Raw genomic sequence first — 19,732 nt, 5'->3', positions numbered from 1 at the left:
TTTGATTTCCATTTGCGTGGAATATCTTTTTCCATCCCCTCCTTTTCAGTCTGTATGTGTCCCTAAGTCTGAAGTGGGTCTCTTGTTGACAGCATATATACAGGTCTTGTTTTTGTATCCATTCAGCCAGTCTGTGTCTTTTGGTTGGAACATTTAATCCATTTACATTTAAGGTAGTTATCGATATGTATGTTCCTATTACCATTTTCATAATTGTTTGGTTTTTGTTATTGTAAGTCTTTTCCTTCTCTTGTGTTTCCTGCCTAGAGAAGTTCCTTTAGCGTTTGTTGTAAAGCTGGTTTGGTGGTGTTGAATTCTCTTAGGTTTTGCTTATCTGTAAAGGTTTTAATTTCTCCATCATGAGATCCTTTCTGGGTAGAGTAATCTTTTTTGTAGGTTTTTCCCTTTCATTACTTTAAATATGTCCTGACACTCCCTTCTAACTTGTAGAGTTTCTGGTAAAAGATCAGCTGTTAACCTTATGGGGATTCCCTTATATGTTATTTGTTGTTTGTCCCTTGCTGCTTTTAATATTTTTTCTTTGTGTTTAATTTTTGACAGTTTGATTAATATGTGTCTTGGCATGTTTCTCCTTGGATTTATCCTGTATGGAACTCTCAGCTCTTCCTGGACTTGATTTACTGTTTCCTTTCCCATATTAGGGAAGTTTTCAACTATAATCTCTTCAAATATTTTCTCAGTCTCTTTCTTTTTCTCTTCTTCTTCTGGGACCCCTATAATTCAAATGTTGGTGTGTTTAATGTTGTCCCGGAGGTCTCTGAGACTGTACTCAATTCTTTTCATTCTTTTTTCTTTATTCTGCTCCCCGACTGTTATTTCCACCATTTTATCTTCCAGGTCACTTATCTGTTCTTCTATCTCAGTTATTCTGCTATTGATTCCTTCTAGAGAATTTTTAATTTCATCTATTGTGTTGTTCATCATTGTTTGTTTGCTCTTTAGTTCTTCTAGGTCCTTGTTAAATGTTTCTTGTGTTTTCTCCATTCTATTTCCAAGATTTTGGATCATCTTTACTATCATTACTCTGAATTCTTTTTCAGGTAGACTGCCTATTTCCTCTTCATTTGTTTGGTCTGGTGGGTTTTTACCTTGCTCTTTCATCTGCTGTATGTTTTTCTGTCTTCTCCTTTTGCTTAACTTACTGTGTTTGGGGTCTCCTTTTCACAGGCTGCAGGTTCGTAATTCCTGTTGTTTTTGGTATCTGCCCCCAGTGGCTAAGGTTGGTTCAATGGGTTGTGTAGGCTTCCTGGTGGAGGGGAATAGTGCCTGTGTTCTGGTGGGTGAGGCTGGATCTCATCTTTCTGGTGGGCAGGACTGCGTCCCGTGGTGTGTATTTGGGTGCCTGTGACCTTATTATGATTTTAGGCAGCCTCTCTGCTAACGTTTGGGGCTATGTTCCTGTCTTGCTAGTTGTTTGGCACAGGGTGTCCAGCACTGTAGCTTGCTGGTCGTTGAGTGGAGCTGGGTCTTAGCAGTGAGATGGAGATCTCTGGGAGAGCTTTCACCGTTCGATATTATGTGTAGCCGGGAGGTCTCTGGTGGACCAATGTCCTCAACTCGGCTCTCCCACCTCTGAGGCACAGGCCTGACACCTGGCCGGAGCACCACGACCCTGTCAGCCACACGGCCAGGTACGTGGGGAGTTTCTTGGGAAGCTTTCGGGAAGTCTGAAGTCTTCTGCCAGCGTTCAGTAGGTGTTCTGCAGGAGTTGTTCCACACGTAGATGTATTTCTGGTGTATCTGTGGGGAGGAAGCTGATCTGCATGTCTTACTCCTCTGCCATTCTGAAGGTCCCTCACCACTTTTCCTTTATATGCTCTTCTGTAATGATCACTGTTATCAGTCAGACTGATACTATGAAGGTCCTGTGATGTACTGGTATTCGTGATTGAGGATAGGATCATCACCTCAAGACCCAGGAGAAGAGTTGGTGAAATCTGTGTCCTGTTTTTTTCTCTGAGCGACAGAACAGGACAGACTCAGGCACTTCCGTAGGATGCTCTGTTACACGAGCAAGGACTGAACTACGTTTTCAAAGTATTGTTAAACAGTCTTTAAAAATCAGCTTTATTTGTTAAAGTGATTGAATAATGAACTTCCAAGAGAAATGGACGTTAGATTTCATTAATTCAGCACCCTCTTTAACTAAGGAGGAAGTTTATGCCTGGAGAGGTCCAGTGATCTCCTGGGTTCCTGCCAGTGACCGGAAGATGACTGGACCCAGCTTTCAGATTGGAGTCCAGAGAATGTTCATAATTCTATGAAATCAAAACAAACACTGAAGGCAAACATCAGAGACAAAATGTTGCATAAAGAAAACTTACACTTGGGATGGTACATACACATTTTTTTCTTGGTTATAGGAATTTGGGGATGGGGCTGAGGGAAAATATGAAAGAGAAGGGAAATTACAGGGTGGGTGAATGTGGGGACCACTTCTCTTTCTGGGGCAGGTAGTCCCTCAACCATTGCATGTTGTGTTTGACTTTGCTAAAGTATCCTTGGGGAGAAATTTGCCTACGAATCCTTGTAGTCTAAGAAAAGGCATTAGCAAATATAAAATAAAGCACAAAGCTTATTTTTTGAAAAGTTTAACTTTTGAGCTGAAAGATGAAAGATAATGAAATTTCCGTTTCTTCTGGGAATATGAATCTTTGTAAATGGACAGCCCAAGGAGAGGAGAGGGGAACTTACAGGAGGTTCTGCCATTCTGGGGGCCTCTGTGACCTTTGCAGGGAGCTGTCAACTGTTCCAAGCAGGAGTCAAAATCATCACTTTCTTGTCAATGACATATCATCTCTCTCAACTGGAAAGGTATTTAACCCATCCATTCAATTTCTTCTCATCTTCACCTTTCTCTGCAGCTCCATTAGCTGCTGTGTCATGTTCTCTGGGGCCCAGCCATGCGGATTTACCACTTTGATTAAAGCCAGGCCATAGCTGTTGGCTCCTCTATCAACCTTATACCTTTCCTACTATAAATGTTTCCCTCAATTACCTATAAATAGGATTTGTTGCAGTGAAAAATTATTTTCAACTTTGTAGGATCAAATATATATATACATACATACATACCTCTATAATCATTCGTAGATAGGCATTTTATGAAACCAATTCATAGAGTTTGAAAACCGTAGTTTAGGAAGCCAGCATTGAGTCCCAAAATAGTATTTAAAGACATAATTTGACTTGCAGCATCTAGTGGAGTGATGTTAAAACTGTTTGAAAGCGCTGGATCCCTTCAGTTGTATATCAATACATAAAACAAGGAAGAGAGGACTGATCTGGTTGAAGTGAGTGAGGACAGGTTAGCCTCTAATCTTATCAATTGTCCATCTTCTCTTCTGATTCCCATATTACCCTGGTGTCTCCTTGACTACCAGATGTCAAAGTAAAATGGTTTCTAATAATTAGACTTGTCATTGTTGGTCACAAATATTGAAGGCAGTTTTCAGTAGTTCATTTGTCAGGGTTGGATGTCTCCATACGTACCTGTTCCATTTCTTATCGTACAGCTGGTCAGAAATGTGACTGGATTTGATTTATGGGTTTATAGTAGGAGAAGTGTTATCAGTTCCTTCTAAGACACGTGTTTATGACCAGAGGGAATTTTGACTCTAATTCCCACTTATTATACCAAAGTGGGTATGTTTATTTTACCTTGCCTTGTACTTAGCATAAGAGTATATTTATTTAACATTGCATTGTTTTATTATGTATCTTTGGCCAAAACAAGAGGTGATTATACTTTGATCTTTGTTGGATCGGAGGCAGTTGTCAAATGTGCAGGAGATTTTATATTTCAAAATAGTGAACAATGGGGCCTATGTTTGCTCTGTTTCTGGGAAGTTGGAATAATAGAATTTTCACTGTTCTAACTTTAGCCAATGTAAGTGTTTCAATTGGATCTCATTTGGGACGTTATTTTAAAGACTTTATATCATATACTGGTCTCTTACGAAACAAAAAAATATGAGATAAAAATTAATGAGGACCCAATTTGTCTCATAAAAACTAATTCACTGAGATCTACAAAAAGTCTTGATATAACGAGGCCCTTCATTCTTTTATTAGTTAGGGTAGTGCCAACTGCTCCAACAAGCAAACCACAAATTTTCAATGGCTTTAAACAATCGAAAGTTTAGTTTTTAGATCATGTTACAGTCCACTGTTGGTGTCCCTGGCTGAGCGGTAGACTTTCTTCCTCATGTTGATTCTGTGGCCCAGATTCCTTCCACACTGTGGCTTTGCCTCTCTATAGATCCTCTATACAACTAGAGAAAGGGTTGGGGGCAGACAAGGCAACCCACTTCTTAACCACCTTGGCCTAAAACTGCCACATCAGTTGACACATAAGGATGAGTCACACTCCCACCTAGATACCAGAGAGTCTGGAAAATGTGGTCTATCTGGGTAGCTTCTTCTCAGGAATGACTGATACTTTGGAAAGAGGAGCACAAAACTGTGGTGAGTACTTCATTCTCTCAGCCATGCATATCTGAATCTCAGGAACTCAGTTATAAAAAAAAAAAAAGGTTCACTGAGATGTTGCGTCACCTTCGAGTACTTTAGACAAAATCCTGAGGGAAATAACATTTTAAAAAGTATACTATAAAAACAATATAACAGAAATAAGAGCTGGGGCTTCCCTGATGGCGCAGTGGTTCAGAGTCCGCCTGCCGATGCAGGGGACACGGGTTCGTGTCCCGGTGCGGGAAGATCCCACATGCCGCGGAGCGGCTAGGCCCGTGAGCCATGGCCACTGAGCCTGCAAGTCTGGAGCCTGTGCTCCGCAACGGGAGAGGCCACAACAGTGAGAGGCCTGCGTACTAAAAAAAAAAAAAAAAAAAAAAAATAAGAGCTGAACATTAGTATGAAACGTAATTTATTGTTATTAAAATATTTTGTTTTCTTAGTTATTTACTTGCTAACATTTTATCAAAAACCAATTTTGTTTCTATGTTTGTGCACTCAAACTTGCCTACTAATTTCTTTACGTTCATCCATGATAAATATGGATAACTGTAATATATCCGGACGACACACTCTAAATCTTGAGAAATGAGAACAAATGAGATGCAGACAATGCAGATTTTTTATTGGTATGAAATTCAAGCAAATGAAAATTTACCCCCAAGCTCCATTTTGCTGAATAATTTTATTTAGGCAGGAATTTATTCTGCTAGTTGGATAAAAAAAATAAAGTATTATTAGGGCTAAAAACGCTTAGACTCATGCTTCTGATTGCTTATGACCCTATGTTTCTGAATTATAAGTTTCCATCTCAGTTCATTTTTCTGCGTGGTTTTGCTGCACTTTTCTGTCTCCTTCATGCCTCTGTGTATGTTTTTTCCATGAGCCTCCTTCAGGCTGCAGTCTTTTAATCTGTGTCTGTTCATTTCTTACATCTCCCTACAGGTCCCTCTGTCTTCTCTTTTTGTTTATGGAGCTCTTCATCTGTGGACAATGGAGAATGGTAAGATTTAGATTAGACATCAGTGGTATTGAAATTTAAAGCGTCTCAGTGAAAACACCTGTGGTCTTGCCGTGGTACCATAACAAGCCGAGGGCAGGTGTTTAGTGCTTGAAATCAGTGGGATCACTGTGTACCTTTATGTGACAATCTGCTCGTCACATCACTGTGTTCAGCCTTGGCCCAGAAATTGTCATTAAGTTAGAACATGAACCATGGACCTTTAAGAATGTTTCTAAATAGGTTTATTGAATGTACTCTTCCTCTTGCTACATTTTCTTCTTTCAGTGACAACCCACACCTTCCCCCCCAACTTGCCATGTCTCCTCAAGTGCATTTCTCTTATACTGTTATTCACAGTGCAGTTCCCACTCACAATGTGCAACTAGAGATACAGTGATAGCACTAAATGACAAGGGGGCAAAGTCACTGATAACATACAAGGCAGTTCATAGGGTTCCAGTCATCTGTAATCTAATTGTTTCAAGTCTGGAAAACAATCAAGGACCCTTATTTGTAATTCAGTCCCTGCTAGAAATATCAGAAATCACATAGCCAGATAGTACAGTTTCATGCTTGCCGGGGGGCAGGGGGGTGTCTCTGAAAAGTTTGAGATGAGCAAGAATCAGGGAAATTATGTAAAAATGTATGGAAGAAAAAATCACGTGAGTGAAAAATATAGATTTTCTTTGAGATATACTAGTATTGATCTTTTGGATTGTAACACATGACTGAAGTTTGAGGAGTACAGTAAAATGAACAGCAGTGGTAATAAAATAAACTGAATAATCCTGTAAAAATAAATTGGCAGATCAAAAAGAGAGAAGTAAGAGGTACTTGAGTCACTTCTGGGTCAGATCTAGAGAAAAGCTTTCAAGGTCTCTACAGGGTCATTATAAAGAAAATGTTTTGGTTTTTTTTTAACATATTTATTGGGGTATAATTGCTTTACAGTGGTGTATTAGTTTCTGCTTTATAACAAAGTGAATCAGTTATACATATACATATGTTCCCATATCTCTTCCCTCTTGCGTCTCCCTCCCTCCCACCCTCCCTATCCCACCCCTCCAGGCGGTCACAAAGCACCCCCACACACAAAAAGACAATGTGAAATAGGTATGATCCTAAAATAAATACTCAGAATCAAGACATACTCATTTATAATTTTAAATACTTTATGTTGAGATGAATCATGGCTTTGTTTCAATTATACATAAACAGTTTACTAAAAAATTTTAAATTTCTTTGAAAAACCCTGTTTTCTTTTTTATTTGCATCTCACATATTAAGAAGTTCGTCATTTTCTTGCCCTTCTTAATTCCTCTTTTCTCCCCTCCCTCTTTTTTCCTGAATGCAAAATACATGTGTTAGAACATTAATGATTTTTAAATAGAAAATGTGAAGCATCAGGCACTTCTCTTAGAAGATTCCAGAACACACAAGAGAAGGTTTTAGCAGAACTGGCATCATGCCCAGTCCCACGGCTCAAAGACAATTTTAGATGCCCCAGGATCAATGGTTTCTGTGGTCTCCAGTGGATGTATCCACACCGGGGAATGTATGAAACTTATTTTGATTCACATAAACCTCAGAAGATTTTGCGCCAGTTATAAAACAATTTTAGGAATGTCCTAAATACAAGTGACTACAAAATTACTCGGATGGCCTGAATCTCAGAAATCCTTGTGACCTTCACGTGTCCTCAACTCTCTGAAGCTGGGTCTACTCATTCTGTTTTCATGGCAGGAGTCTTTTTAGCCAACATAAAGCACTGGAAACAATGATCATTGCTGATGCTCTACCATGGAGTTGCAAAGTATATTAAAAATGCATCCCATGCTCCATCATTTGCAGGATTATTTGTGATGACTATTAAGTGCATAGTAAAATGTACTTGGCTTCAAATGTGTCCCATTGTAACCATCAGCCTTCTGATATTTGTATCATGCATATAAAATAGAGGACATGTTTGTCAGCATGTGAGGATCCTAGGAATTTTGTACCTAGAGTTAAAGTAGGCACAAAACAGCCATGATATCACGGACAAGATATTTCAGGAAGGTGGGACTTAGCGATGGAGGATCTGAATTCAAGACCCAGCTTTCTCACTTACTACTTTTGTGACCTTGGCCAGTCACTTAACCTCTCTGAGCCTTGGTTCCATTGTTTGAAGATGGTGGTATTACCTCCTATTTCAGTGGGTTGTTGTGGATTTTGTCATTTGTTCATATTCTATGTTATTCCACAAAGGATTTGAAATGAAATGTGTATATTTGGAGATAAAGTGTGCTTGCCAGTGCTTTGTAGATTATACAAATATAAGCTACCTGCCATTACTATTGGGGCCATTTAAATTCCTGGGGAGCTCTATCCTTAGAATGAGAGTGCTTCTAAGCAGATGTTCCAGAGACTTCCATTTAATAATTTCCAATAAACAAATATATATCTATGTGTTACATAGACGGGTTACAGATGCCAATTTAAAATAAACCTGCAAGGAAAGAAGACCGTCCAAGACCTTTTGATTGAAAACCATTTGCAATTAATAAAAATATCAGATTCTCACTTACTTAGTGCTTATTTCTCATGAATACATAATTGAAAAGACTATAATGACAAAAAGCTCTTAAGCATTAAGTAACTTTTCCCAATACATTCGTATCTTGTTAATCATAAAAAAATATATACACAACATTTGAGAAAGATTACAACTCATAGGTGTGAGTCACTTTTATTCAGCTTAGAGACAATGCTTTTGTTGCACTTAGAATTGGTGGACAGCTCGCAGTTACACAGGGGCTTTGAAATGTCAGTGGCCTACCAGTTCCTGTGATTCCTTTTATTATCATGTGCCATTTGCCTTAATCTTGGATTACTAACTGTGTTTATCTGCCCTCTGCATCTAAAACCTCCAGAAAGATGGCTCTGGCTTGCCCTAATAGCTCTTATCAGCTCACCCAGTGGCCCTTAAGCTTTGCTGCTTGAAATCCAGGAGTTACCCACACAGTGCCAAGCCCTTCTGAACAAGTCAGCTGATTTCCTCAGTGTAAATGATTGCTATTTATGCCAAGGCAGCCACAAACCCTTCTCCTTCCCTTTGTTAAAGTGAAATGGAACGTTAAGGACAGAAGCTACGGGCTGTCTGGCCACATCCTCTTCAGTTCCCATGGCTTAACTTTACCTAGGGAGGAATTACTGGGTTTGCTGTGAATTGCTGCAAGGTTAGACCCCTTTTCTCTTTTATCCTATATTTTAAGCTCCTTTGATTTTTTTTTCCTCTAGTATCTATATACTAGGCTGATCTATCTATAGGCTATCGATAGGCTATATCTATAGGCTATCTATACTTGGCTGATAGTAAAACTGTTAATAATCTGTTTCATTTTGTCTGATAAGTAGGCTTCCTTTTCCTCCTTTTCTATAACAGTTGTCTAGGGAAGTTTATTCAGTGTGCCTCTGTGGTTTTTTAAATTCAAAATAAACTAGTATTTCCAAAATATTGAAACTTTTGAAAACATTCACTTGACATTATAGTTCGTATCACACAGAAAAATTATGAAAATCATGGAATAAGTCTTTCCCCCTCCTTCATACTACACAAAACTGTATTTTCAGTGAATACATGAGGAATACAGCCTGGATAAGAGCTTTCCAATAAACATTATATTCAATAATTATAATTTCTCTGAAAAGTAATAGTTAAGAGTTTGAGGACCCACATGCACGAGAGAGAATACACTTCAGTGGTTTAAATGCTTTGACTTCAGGGTAGCTGGATCTGCAGCTGAATTCTGGGTTTCCACTTACCAGCTGTGTATCCTTGAACAGTTCTTTAAACTCTCTAAGACTTCATTTCCTCATATATAAAATGGTAATTGTGCTCCTAACTCACAGGATTTTCCAAGGACAAAATGAGGCAAATATGTAAAGTAGCTAATAAAAGGGTGGGTAGTAGCAGCATCTGCTGTTTTTTTGTTATTGACAAGCTGAGGAAGAACAAAGGGAAAACTAACCTGGAAGTTTCAAATGTTTTAAAGGTCCCTTCTGCTAAAGTCAGTTTAGAAATCCTCCCTCAGAAAGACCGTAATCTCCGGGCAGGAAACACAGGCTGCCTTGAAAGAGCTGGGCTGGGAGGCTAGGTTCTATGCCGGCAGGGCCACAGTCAAATTTCAGAGTGACTCCTCTGTGCTCTATGACAGCATCATGTGACATGACAGTACTACCTGTCCTGGACAGATTAGGTGACTTCACCGCACTGAACAGTAAATCACCTCACTTTTTCTTAGCAGAGCCTTTGCATTTCTTAATCCTACTCTTGCGAGGAGATCTCTAGAGAGTGTCTTTCTCCCTCTCTTTCTCTCTGCTTCTCTCCTCCATAGATAGAACTCAAAACCCCATTTGGCGTGTTATAAGAGCTGAAGGATTCGAGTTTCAAATATTGATAATACAGTGAGTGGTTGAGAAGCTACCTTTATCTTTAATATGCCTTATGCCACTTACCCCTCTGTATTTAATTGGCCCAGTGATCTCCTTTGCTTACATTTAGCGTTTATCAATCACAAGCAGCAATGCGTGGTACGGCATGAACGGAAAATTCCACAGGACCCTCTTCACACTGGGGAAGGGGAACATCTGCTCCTTTTCTAGCAGGATGCCAGGATTTTAGAGGTCAATGTGTTTCCCCATCAAGGCTTAAGGCTTTGGGGACCAGGGGAAGTGTCGAGCTCCAAGCAGCATAATGAATGGCATTTGCTGGCTGGCTGGGTTTGCCTGTTCTCAACAGGGGATAGAGAATTCAGCGTAATGAGCTGGGACTTAGTGTGCTCAACACACCCAGCTTGGGGAGTGAGGCAGGCTGTGCCTTTTTTGTTCCTGGTTCGGACCTGTATTTTCATCTTGGAAGAAATTATAGGGAGGTCTTCATTAGTGGTACCCAGCAGGGTTAAGGCTCCATGAAGGCTGATAAGCTCTATGGCTAAAAAAAAAAAAAAAAACCCCACAAAACCCATCCGCCTTTGTGCAGGGAGCCGAAGGTTTAAGTTGCTTGAACTGGAAACAGTCTGAAGAGGTGATTATGTTAAGCAAGTAATGTGTATCGGTAACATGGAGTCAAATTATGAGGGTCAGTAACTTCCTGGCTTTCCCAGTGCATTAAATGAAGACATAACGTTGTGTTTGCGCCGGCTGCTTCCTGATGCCGCGTAGTGTCAGCACCGTCCGGTGATATGTACTTCACAGCATGTCACCTCTAACTTCAGGGGATTATCGTGCTGTTGCTTTAATAGATACTCATGATCTTGAGCTCCCTTTGAACTCACAGCAGGGCAGTGCAAAGGCGTTATTGGGAACACTTCTGGGCTTTTTGTGTTATGTACAAAATTATTATTACTGTCATTTAGAAAGGTAGATATATGTTGCTGGCATGCTTCCAAAAGTGTACACGTATTTGATGGCAAGGGGAATTACTGAAGGGGAAGACACTGAATGCGAAAGATCTTTTGGGAAACTAGTATTAGAAAGGTGTCAAGGCAAGTGAATCAGGATTTGAAAGGCATATATATATAGGACAGTGGATCTCAAAGCGTGGTCCCCTGGCCAGCAGCATCAGAATTACCCAGGAACTTGCGAAAGATGCAAATCTGCCTGAATCAGAAACTCCTGAGGTGGGCTCAGCAATCAGTCTCTGTTTTAACAAGCCTTCCGGGTGATACGTGCTCAAGTGTGTGAAACCCTGCCGTAGGATTTATGGAGCACAAGGATTGGACAGACCCACATGTTCTGGGGTAGAGCAGTAGACAAGACAAATGTAGTACCTCCCCTTATGGACTTTATTAAATTACAAAGGAATGTGTGGTACTTCACCCTGATGAAATGTTTAGACATACCCAACAGAGCCTGTAGTTAGCCATATACCATTTTGTTCTTTGTTTGAATGAGCCTGTTATCTTCTTTGCTTGCAGAAAAATGACTAACAAAAGATGACTGATCAGTGATTCCTTTGTGCATTTCAGAACCATCCCCCTTGCGATATGTATATCCATGGCCGTCGTCACCATTGGCTATGTGCTAACAAATGTGGCCTACTTTACGACCATTAGTGCCGAGGAGCTGTTGCTTTCAGAGGCCGTGGCAGTGGTAAGTCTAAGTTGGGAAAATGCCAGTTTGAATTTAGGTTAATGAAATGATGCAATTTTATAGTAGTTCCCTCCAGCAGAAAGTGTTTTGAAATCCAGTCATTCTTTTTTAACTGAATGATAATGAATATTTTAAAAATTTAGAACATACCTTAGCATAGTCCATTTAACTGATACAGCTACACTCCTATATGATTTCTCTGTACTGTTAATTTCATGTAAAACATTTCCACATATGCCTGCTTGAAAACATATTTCCACACATACATGTTGAATAGAAGTCATTATTCTTCCAACATGTCTTTAAAGACAGGTGGGCAGTTACTGAGTTTAAATGAATGCATTTTGGGGTATGCAAATTGCAATTGATTCTCTACTCCTCCCTGTTTAGACGCTTTTCAAATGCTAACTTAAAATCTTTTTCCCAAAGTACCACTTTAGAATTTCCAAATGGACCACATAACATTTTTTTCCTAGTATATATATATCATTTTGAATACAAGTTCTAGGATATTATTAATTTGAGGAAATGCTGAGTTATTCAAAGTTAAACAGATGTCATTGCTATAGTACTTCTCAGAATATTAGAGAAGCTAATGTGCATTTTAACTCCCTGAGATGCGGATACTCATAATTTTACAGCATTTTCCAAAATTTATTTGACTTCAGGGGCATCTTTTGCTTTCAAAGGTCATGTTATGGGACTGCTATTCTGTGACACAGACTTTTTGGTATAAAAACTTAGCTAGTAAGAGGGCACTCATTCATGACCTTATAACAATGTAGGGTGAAAAAAAAAAAGAACTTCCCATCACTAGATGTCAGTTCCTTTTAAAATAGTCACTATTAGGTCATATCAGAAACATCCACAGGGAACAAATTATCTCATTTCATGTGAACCTATGTACGAGTTCACTGTATTAAAAAAGACTCTGTCCACTGCTGTAACTTCTACCAGACAACCAAATGCACAGAGCTTCCTGATGTCAGGTCGTCATCTCATCTTACTAGACAAAGGGCAGCACTTAAGTCTTTGAGCGTAATGTGGTCCATTAATTACATAGTACCGGCTGCATCAAGGACAAGTAAAGAATCCCACATTTTTTTTTTTTTTGGAAAATACATCCTTCATGAAAATTTGCAATGTTGCACATGCCATGCAACAAAAGGAAAGGTCAGAAGTTTTGTTTAACTTTTATATTTTCTGTAGCTTGATTTCCTTGGACTTGTGTTGGTGTTCTAGCCTTTTAATAGGAAACTACAGAAGGAATTGGCAGATAACTGAGAGGGCGGGATGGACTTCGTAAACAGAGATTCAGCTGATGTGATTATTCTGGGCAAAAGATTTTCAGAACTGTTCATATCCATAATATACATGATTAAGTCCTCAATTATTTTTTGCCACGCTTTTAAGTCATAACAGTGGGATTGGTATATGAAACAGGTATCTGCAACACTTCTCAGTGTACCTTTGTACTTCGCTATAAAAATGTGGCTTTCCAGATGAGAGAGAAGGTATTATACAGAAGGATTTCTGTCTCTAAAAGGAGAACTTCTGTACTGAGTTTTTTTTTATTTACCAGAGTCAGAGACACTAGATATCATAGTTGATAAAGATTTGATCAATGGATCATTGCTCTTTGGAAGTAGAGGGAAGGTGCTTGTTTAGACTATTACCCATAATTCTGCAACAAGCAGGGACATGGTACCTGCCTTTGATTATTATTCTAAGAGGTTAGTCTGACCCTAACCCAAAGAAAGGATTATAAAACACACACATATCACCAGGTAAACAGAAAGTCATAGAGCGAGTTTGGCCTAAATTGTTTCATTTTATTCCGCGTTCTGCCAGAGCATTAATTTGCTTCCTTCTGTCTTTCACTAGACTTTTTCTGAGCGGCTCCTGGGAAATTTCTCAGTAGCAGTTCCAATCTTTGTTGCCCTCTCCTGCTTTGGTTCCATGAATGGTGGTGTGTTTGCTGTCTCCAGGTGAGTGAGTTCAAGCATTTCTAGAAATGCATTTCTGTGTCTGAGATGGGATGTGATGAGGATAAGTTTAAAAAGAAAAGAAATAGTGCCTCTAAACCTGCTGTTTTTAAAGGGAAACGCAAGATTGAAATCTTTCTCCAAGTATCAACAGCGTGTTCTATTCTGTCCATTAGAGGGCACTGTTTGTCTACTCATAGCCTACTCTGAAGCCCGGGATGAAGGGGTTTTTTGTTGTTGTTTTAACGTTATGTCTACAGAGTTTAACAACAACATTTTATTTCTGGCAATAAAATCTTTTGTTTCTCTAAAGGTGACAAGCAAAAAGGTAAAGTAAGAGACACCAGACATCACCATACCACCATCTGTATCCCTTTTGTTTGATGCAGAAGTCCCTTTTGTTTTAATTTGATGAAAACCCAATCAGATAAATGTGAATGGTGTGTGTGTGTGTGTGTGTGTGTGTGTGTGTGTGTGTGTGTGTGTGTGTGTGTGTGTTGAGTTGGACTGGATTGATAACACACGAGCAGTATTAGAAATCTAGAACTAAATTCACCACCAGCTATTTATATGTGGGGTGAGTTATGCTGAGTCAGATGTTGCTACCGTTTCTCCTCAAAGGAACGTAACATTTTGGCAGATTTTATAAAATTCGAAGTAATCACCTAAGAAATGGTATGAAGAAGATGCAAGTTTTCTCTTCAATTTCTGGATTTTTTCCCTTGGAGATGATTAATTATACATTTTTCTCCTGTCAGGTTATTCTATGTTGCATCTCGGGAGGGTCACCTTCCGGAAATTCTCTCCATGATTCACATCCGCAAGCACACTCCTCTGCCAGCTGTTATTGTTTTGGTAATGCATAGTAACATGTGTCTCTAGATGTAACCTCAAAGAACAGCTTAGCAAAGAGGATTCCAAACTTGGCTTCAGCTCGTGCTTTCTGTTCTCAGTCATTGCTAAAGTGGCTCTATGCGTATCCTGGTGGATTTGCAGAGGCAGAATATTTTCCATCGCTTCCCTTCATCCAGTATATCTGATGCATATTTGATGCTTTGGAGCAATAACACGTCACTTCTTTTTCATCTTTGTAGAAATCTGTGAGATCAAAGGGAAATGATTGCCTGGGCTCCTGTCACCGACAGAGAGCCTCGCAGAAAAGGAGGTCGAGGAATAAGTCCCAATTCTACTTATTGAAAGTGGAGCTAAAAGCTACAGTCCCCAAACGCCCAGATGTCTCATCAGAGGCCCCTTATCATGAAATGCATACAAAGTTATAGAAAAAGTGGACAGAATCCTAGACAGTGCAGGGATTCTGTGCTTGAAAGTGAGAATTTTGAGAGCAACCCTAAATGGGAGAAATAAAAGCACCAAAACTTAAATTTGAGCTGTACGATTCTTTATGCAGAGAAAAGTATTTGTGAAACACGGGATATGAAAGACTGTGTAAGGTATAGAAGTCCTCAGATCCCCATTGGCAATGTTATGTTCCTTTTTACCTACTATTTTTTCCCAATAACATTTCCAAAACCCAAAAACATTTCCCAGAAATGTTTCCCGGTAACATTTGTTCCCAATCTCCTGCTGTCAGGCGCACCACAGAATGCACTGAACACTTTTGTGCCCCCATCTCCACCCCCCATGGGTTTCATTTGTTTCAAAATGTTTCCTTGAAATTTCTTTGTGAAGGCCGGTGGGCGGGTGGGGTACTCTGTGGATTCTGGAAATTTACTTCACTTGGGGGAACAGAATGTATTATTTTGTGGGAACAGTATATTATAGGTGAAGAGGGCTTTCATTGTAAGCCTGCGTTATCAGTCATGCTGTCCTTGGTCTGCGCAGCTGTGGAGACTTGCTATGCTGAACTCTGCGCTCCATTCTTTTCTGCGGTCTTGAGGGTCACATGTGGCAAGCACCCAGGGAGAGGAAGTGTGGAGGAGGGAAAGGTCAACGTTCTGCACTCAGGAGAGGACACAGTCTCTAGAGGTGGCTGTCTTTCCTGTGTATGCATAGCCAGGGGCTCATCAGACACCATTCGCAGAGCTTTCTGCAAATGTGTGTATTGGATGCGCTTTTGACTTTTATCATTAGTTATTTACCGACCATCTCAGTCTCTGGGTCTTTAAATTTTGAGTCATCGAGTGTCCTGTGTTTTGCTCTTTGAAAGCACGTGCTCTTAACTCAAATGAAAAACAGCTAAAAATAATGCGTCCATGTGTGTGTGTAAAGAGAGAGTAGAAAAGCTGGATGTATAGCTAGGAGGTTAGTTGACTATAGGTGTTAAGCGCAATGGTCGTTTATCAGTAGAAAGAATCGTTTGGAAAAGATAATAATAACGTGCAGCGATGGTATTGCTTGTTATCACGTGTGTTCTCTTTTAACTCACTGTGCCTGGTTTTTCTCTCCCTCCCCCACCCCCCCAGCACCCTTTGACGATGGTAATGCTCTTCTCCGGGGACCTCTACAGTCTTTTGAATTTCCTCAGTTTTGCCAGATGGCTTTTTATTGGGCTGGCGGTTGCCGGGCTGATTTATCTTCGATACAAACGCCCAGATATGCATCGTCCTTTCAAGGTAACCTCCGCAATCTTGATGGGTTTACATAAATCTTCCTCCTAATGCCTGGTCCTCCCTTTGTCATAAGTTGATGATGAAGAGCTTGGGCAGAGGGGCAGAATCCTCTGGAATAAAATGTTTAACCCTTGCAGGTCATGCCTTCATATGGGATTTATTTTACTTTGAAAAAATAGTTCATCGGCTCGTTTGTGATGTACCGAACTTTGTAGGTCACATGGTTGAAAAGTGGGGATATTAATATACAGTGTTTGTTATATTGATTTTTCATGAATGTGTCTAATGACCTGATATGTTCAAAATATGGACTGCTTCTTTTTTTTTATGCTGAATAGTTGTGGACAACCATACTCAGAGTGAGGCCGATATGTATGAAATCATCACTGATTCAAACTTTAAAAAGGATGCTGCTTTACAAAAAGGCATTTTAAGAGTTCTTAAATGTTATGACTTGTTTTATTGCCCCTTTTCTGCATTGTACACTCCAGAAGGAGTAGAAATGTGAAATACTTAGGGAAAGTGAAGATGTGTGAATATACCACTTAGTAGGATGTCCATTTACCGTAGCTAAGTGTTTCCTTTTGGGAGGGCTGGCGCATATGCCTCTAGCCTTGAAAGTTCACGGACTGATTTGTCTTTACTATGTATTTGCTTTTAAGAAATAACACCGATCATGTTGTCCGTCATGTTGTCAGAATTTGTTTCTAATTATATTCATTGCCTAATGCCGGCAACATCTATATTAGTGGTTGAATAGGAGTTGGCCTGTTTTATCCCTGTCAGTTCTTATTGTGAATCTCCAACAGAAAATCGATATGCACTGAAAGGCTTTAACATGTAACAAGCAGCCCGTGCTCCTGGCTCTACATGAAAGTGGATTCTAATCATAATTATCAGAGAACCAATCTTTTACAATCAAAAACATAACTCGTAAAACATAGTGCTTAACTAGTAAAATAGTTCAAACAGAACATCTCTAATGAAACACACTTATTTATCCTTAGATTTTGTTCTACCCAAAGTTTTTTGTGTTTTTTTTTAATTTAAAGGAGTGTGTTTAATATAGTCTCTGTGCCCCATGCAAGAGATTTTGGTACGAAGGTGTGGTAGGATGGTGCCTGTCACTTGGTCACGTGATCAAGGTGTATCACCTGATCCCATGACTGATGTGCTCATCTTGAATCCACCTTCTGTCTCTTGAACCACGCTTGAAGTGATTTTCTTCTGTGCTGTGTTCCAGGTGCCGCTCTTCATCCCGGCTTTGTTTTCCTTCACGTGTCTCTTCATGGTCGCCCTTTCCCTTTATTCAGACCCATTTAGTACAGGGATTGGCTTCGTCATCACTCTGACCGGGGTCCCTGCCTACTATCTCTTTATTATATGGGACAAGAAACCCAGGTGGTTTAGAAGAATGTCAGGTAAGACTTTTAAGCAGTTTCGGGACCTTTTGAGAGACCGTGTTGTAGAAAACCCATCTATGTGTACCTGTATAACATGCATGCATTAAAGTGTGAAAATATAAGTGGGGAAATTGCTAGTTTGAATACCTTACCATATTCTAATGAGAACTGGTAGAAGGAAAGGCAGGAAGGATGTTGAGGGTAGAGCCACTGAATCCTTTCAGGCTATTGAGTTCCAGTTGCTTTAATCACTTCTTAGGAGAACAAATTTTTAGATAGAATTTTATCAGCAGTTCTGTAAACGACCTAATTGTTCTTCCGAATCCCTTACTAACTTAATTGTTTCTATCCTGGGTTGAACGTAGTTGATTGATTCTGTATGATAACATACTACTTAATGAGTGATACGAGATTCGGTGGGGAGTTAGGTAGAGCCTGCAAAGGGCTTAAATATCATTATTATAACACCACCCTATTGGTGAATCATGGAGGGTCATAAGAACAGCAAGAATGATCATGAGGGGCCTTCCCCGGTGGTCCAGTGGTTAAGACTCCGCGTTCCGGGCTTCCCTGGTGGCGCAGTGGTTGAGAGTCCGCCTGCCGATGCAGGGGACACGGGTTCGTGCCCCGGTCCGGGAGGATCCCACGTGCCGCGGAGCGGCTGGGCCCGTGAGCCATGGCCGCTGAGCCTGCGCGTCCAGAACCTGTGCTCCGCAGCGGGAGAGGCCGCAACGGTGAGAGGCCCGCGTACCGCAAAAAAAAAAAAAAAAAAAAATCAGTAGGTAGGAAGGGTGCTTAGGAACAGCCTCTGTCAAAAGCCTCACCCTCTGTCAGGGGCTCTGCCAGTGAAGCTGTTTTCCTCACATCATTGTCTCATTCAATCCTCCACAAGATCCACGTGTGAACTGGTTGATTTCTGTACCCAGATGGGAAAACCAGGGTGCAGGGAGATGGAGAATTTAAGTGTACAGATTTTAAACCATTGAGCTGGGATTTGAACCCACGTATGCTGGACTTCAAATTCATGCTCTTTTTAGATTGGGTACCTGTGGGAAGAGAGAGAGGGAGAACTTTATCCAGAGGAGCAGATAGTTCTTGCCGGTGAGGTTGGTGAGTTTAAAAATCCACTTTTTTTCTTTTCATTCATTTTAATTTACTTACTTTACCATCATTAATTTTTTAAAGCCCAGTAAAAAAGTTCAGGGAGATTTCTGGTAAGATTATTAATAAATAATGTCAGTGTTACTAAAAATAAAAAACAAACAACTCTGTGTACATATTGCATCTCTAGTGTGCTGCACAAACTCATTTAGAAGCTGGTCATTTAACATAGACATCTGCATCGCTTCTCGGCCTTTTGGCTAAGATCAAGTGTAAAATAGACTTCTGCTAGTACTCTCTATTAGCTTTTAATTGGTGTTTGATATCTTTAGACCTTATACTATTATTTATACCTGCATTTTGTTTCCTAGCTGGCAACATTATTCCCGGAGGAAGTGTTACTATAAAAGTTAGGTTCTTCAAGGTTTACACAGACACACAGATTGCCTAGCAGGGTATTTAATCTCTGTGTCTTGTTAGATCACACTGGTTTTCGGTAGAGTATTTTTAGTTACGTTTTATCTGTTGTAGGCAATACATAGAGAGCCTTTGCTGAAAAACAAATCCAAGTCTTGTTAAACAGTGTGTACCATTAGGATTGCTCGTTACCAATGTTCAGGGTAGATTAGTACTCACCACTGTGGGGGGGGGGGTCCTGTGTCCATCTCAGATCCTGGCTAGAGACAATTAAAACCCCTGAATGCATGGAAAACCATGAGAATTTAGGAGGAAAGAGTGGGTAGCCCTAGAGTTGGACTACAGTGTGAGAGACCATGATGAAAGAACAAATTCCTGTTCTTGCGCACTTAGTAGGCATTTTGTCCTTCCTGTTTGCAGTCAGCCAACTCTAAAAATGCTTTCCTTCTGCTAACATGTGCCTATTTTCTTCCATTTCTTTGCCGGTACGTATCAACTACTGGTTTTCATGCCTGCTCCTTCTTTGATGTTTTTCCATGCTCATGTAGTTGTGAAGTTTTCTGTCTCCAATGGCGTTTTGCACATCTCCAAGGACTCTAAATCTAGCGTTAGCCATTCGTGAAAGTA

The 19,732-nt window shown here is 40.0% G+C and overlaps 1 protein-coding gene across 1 annotated transcript in view; it reads left to right on the top strand.

Moving 5' to 3' along the window:
- Window positions 1-19,732, top strand: part of SLC7A11 (solute carrier family 7 member 11) — an 86,806-nt gene that overhangs the window by 56,986 nt on the left and 10,088 nt on the right. Inside the window, exons 7-11 of the mRNA XM_060147448.1 lie at window positions 11,506-11,629; window positions 13,514-13,617; window positions 14,373-14,469; window positions 16,038-16,187; window positions 17,428-17,605. Of these exons, the coding sequence (XP_060003431.1) occupies window positions 11,506-11,629; window positions 13,514-13,617; window positions 14,373-14,469; window positions 16,038-16,187; window positions 17,428-17,605 (653 nt within the window). The remainder of the gene's footprint in view (window positions 1-11,505; window positions 11,630-13,513; window positions 13,618-14,372; window positions 14,470-16,037; window positions 16,188-17,427; window positions 17,606-19,732) is intronic.

The sequence above is a fragment of the Lagenorhynchus albirostris genome, chromosome 4, assembly GCF_949774975.1.
Source record: "Lagenorhynchus albirostris chromosome 4, mLagAlb1.1, whole genome shotgun sequence".
Classification (NCBI taxonomy): Eukaryota; Metazoa; Chordata; class Mammalia; order Artiodactyla; family Delphinidae; genus Lagenorhynchus; species Lagenorhynchus albirostris.
Note: the sequence above shows the minus strand (reverse complement) of the source record. Positions and strands in the feature narration are given on the sequence as shown.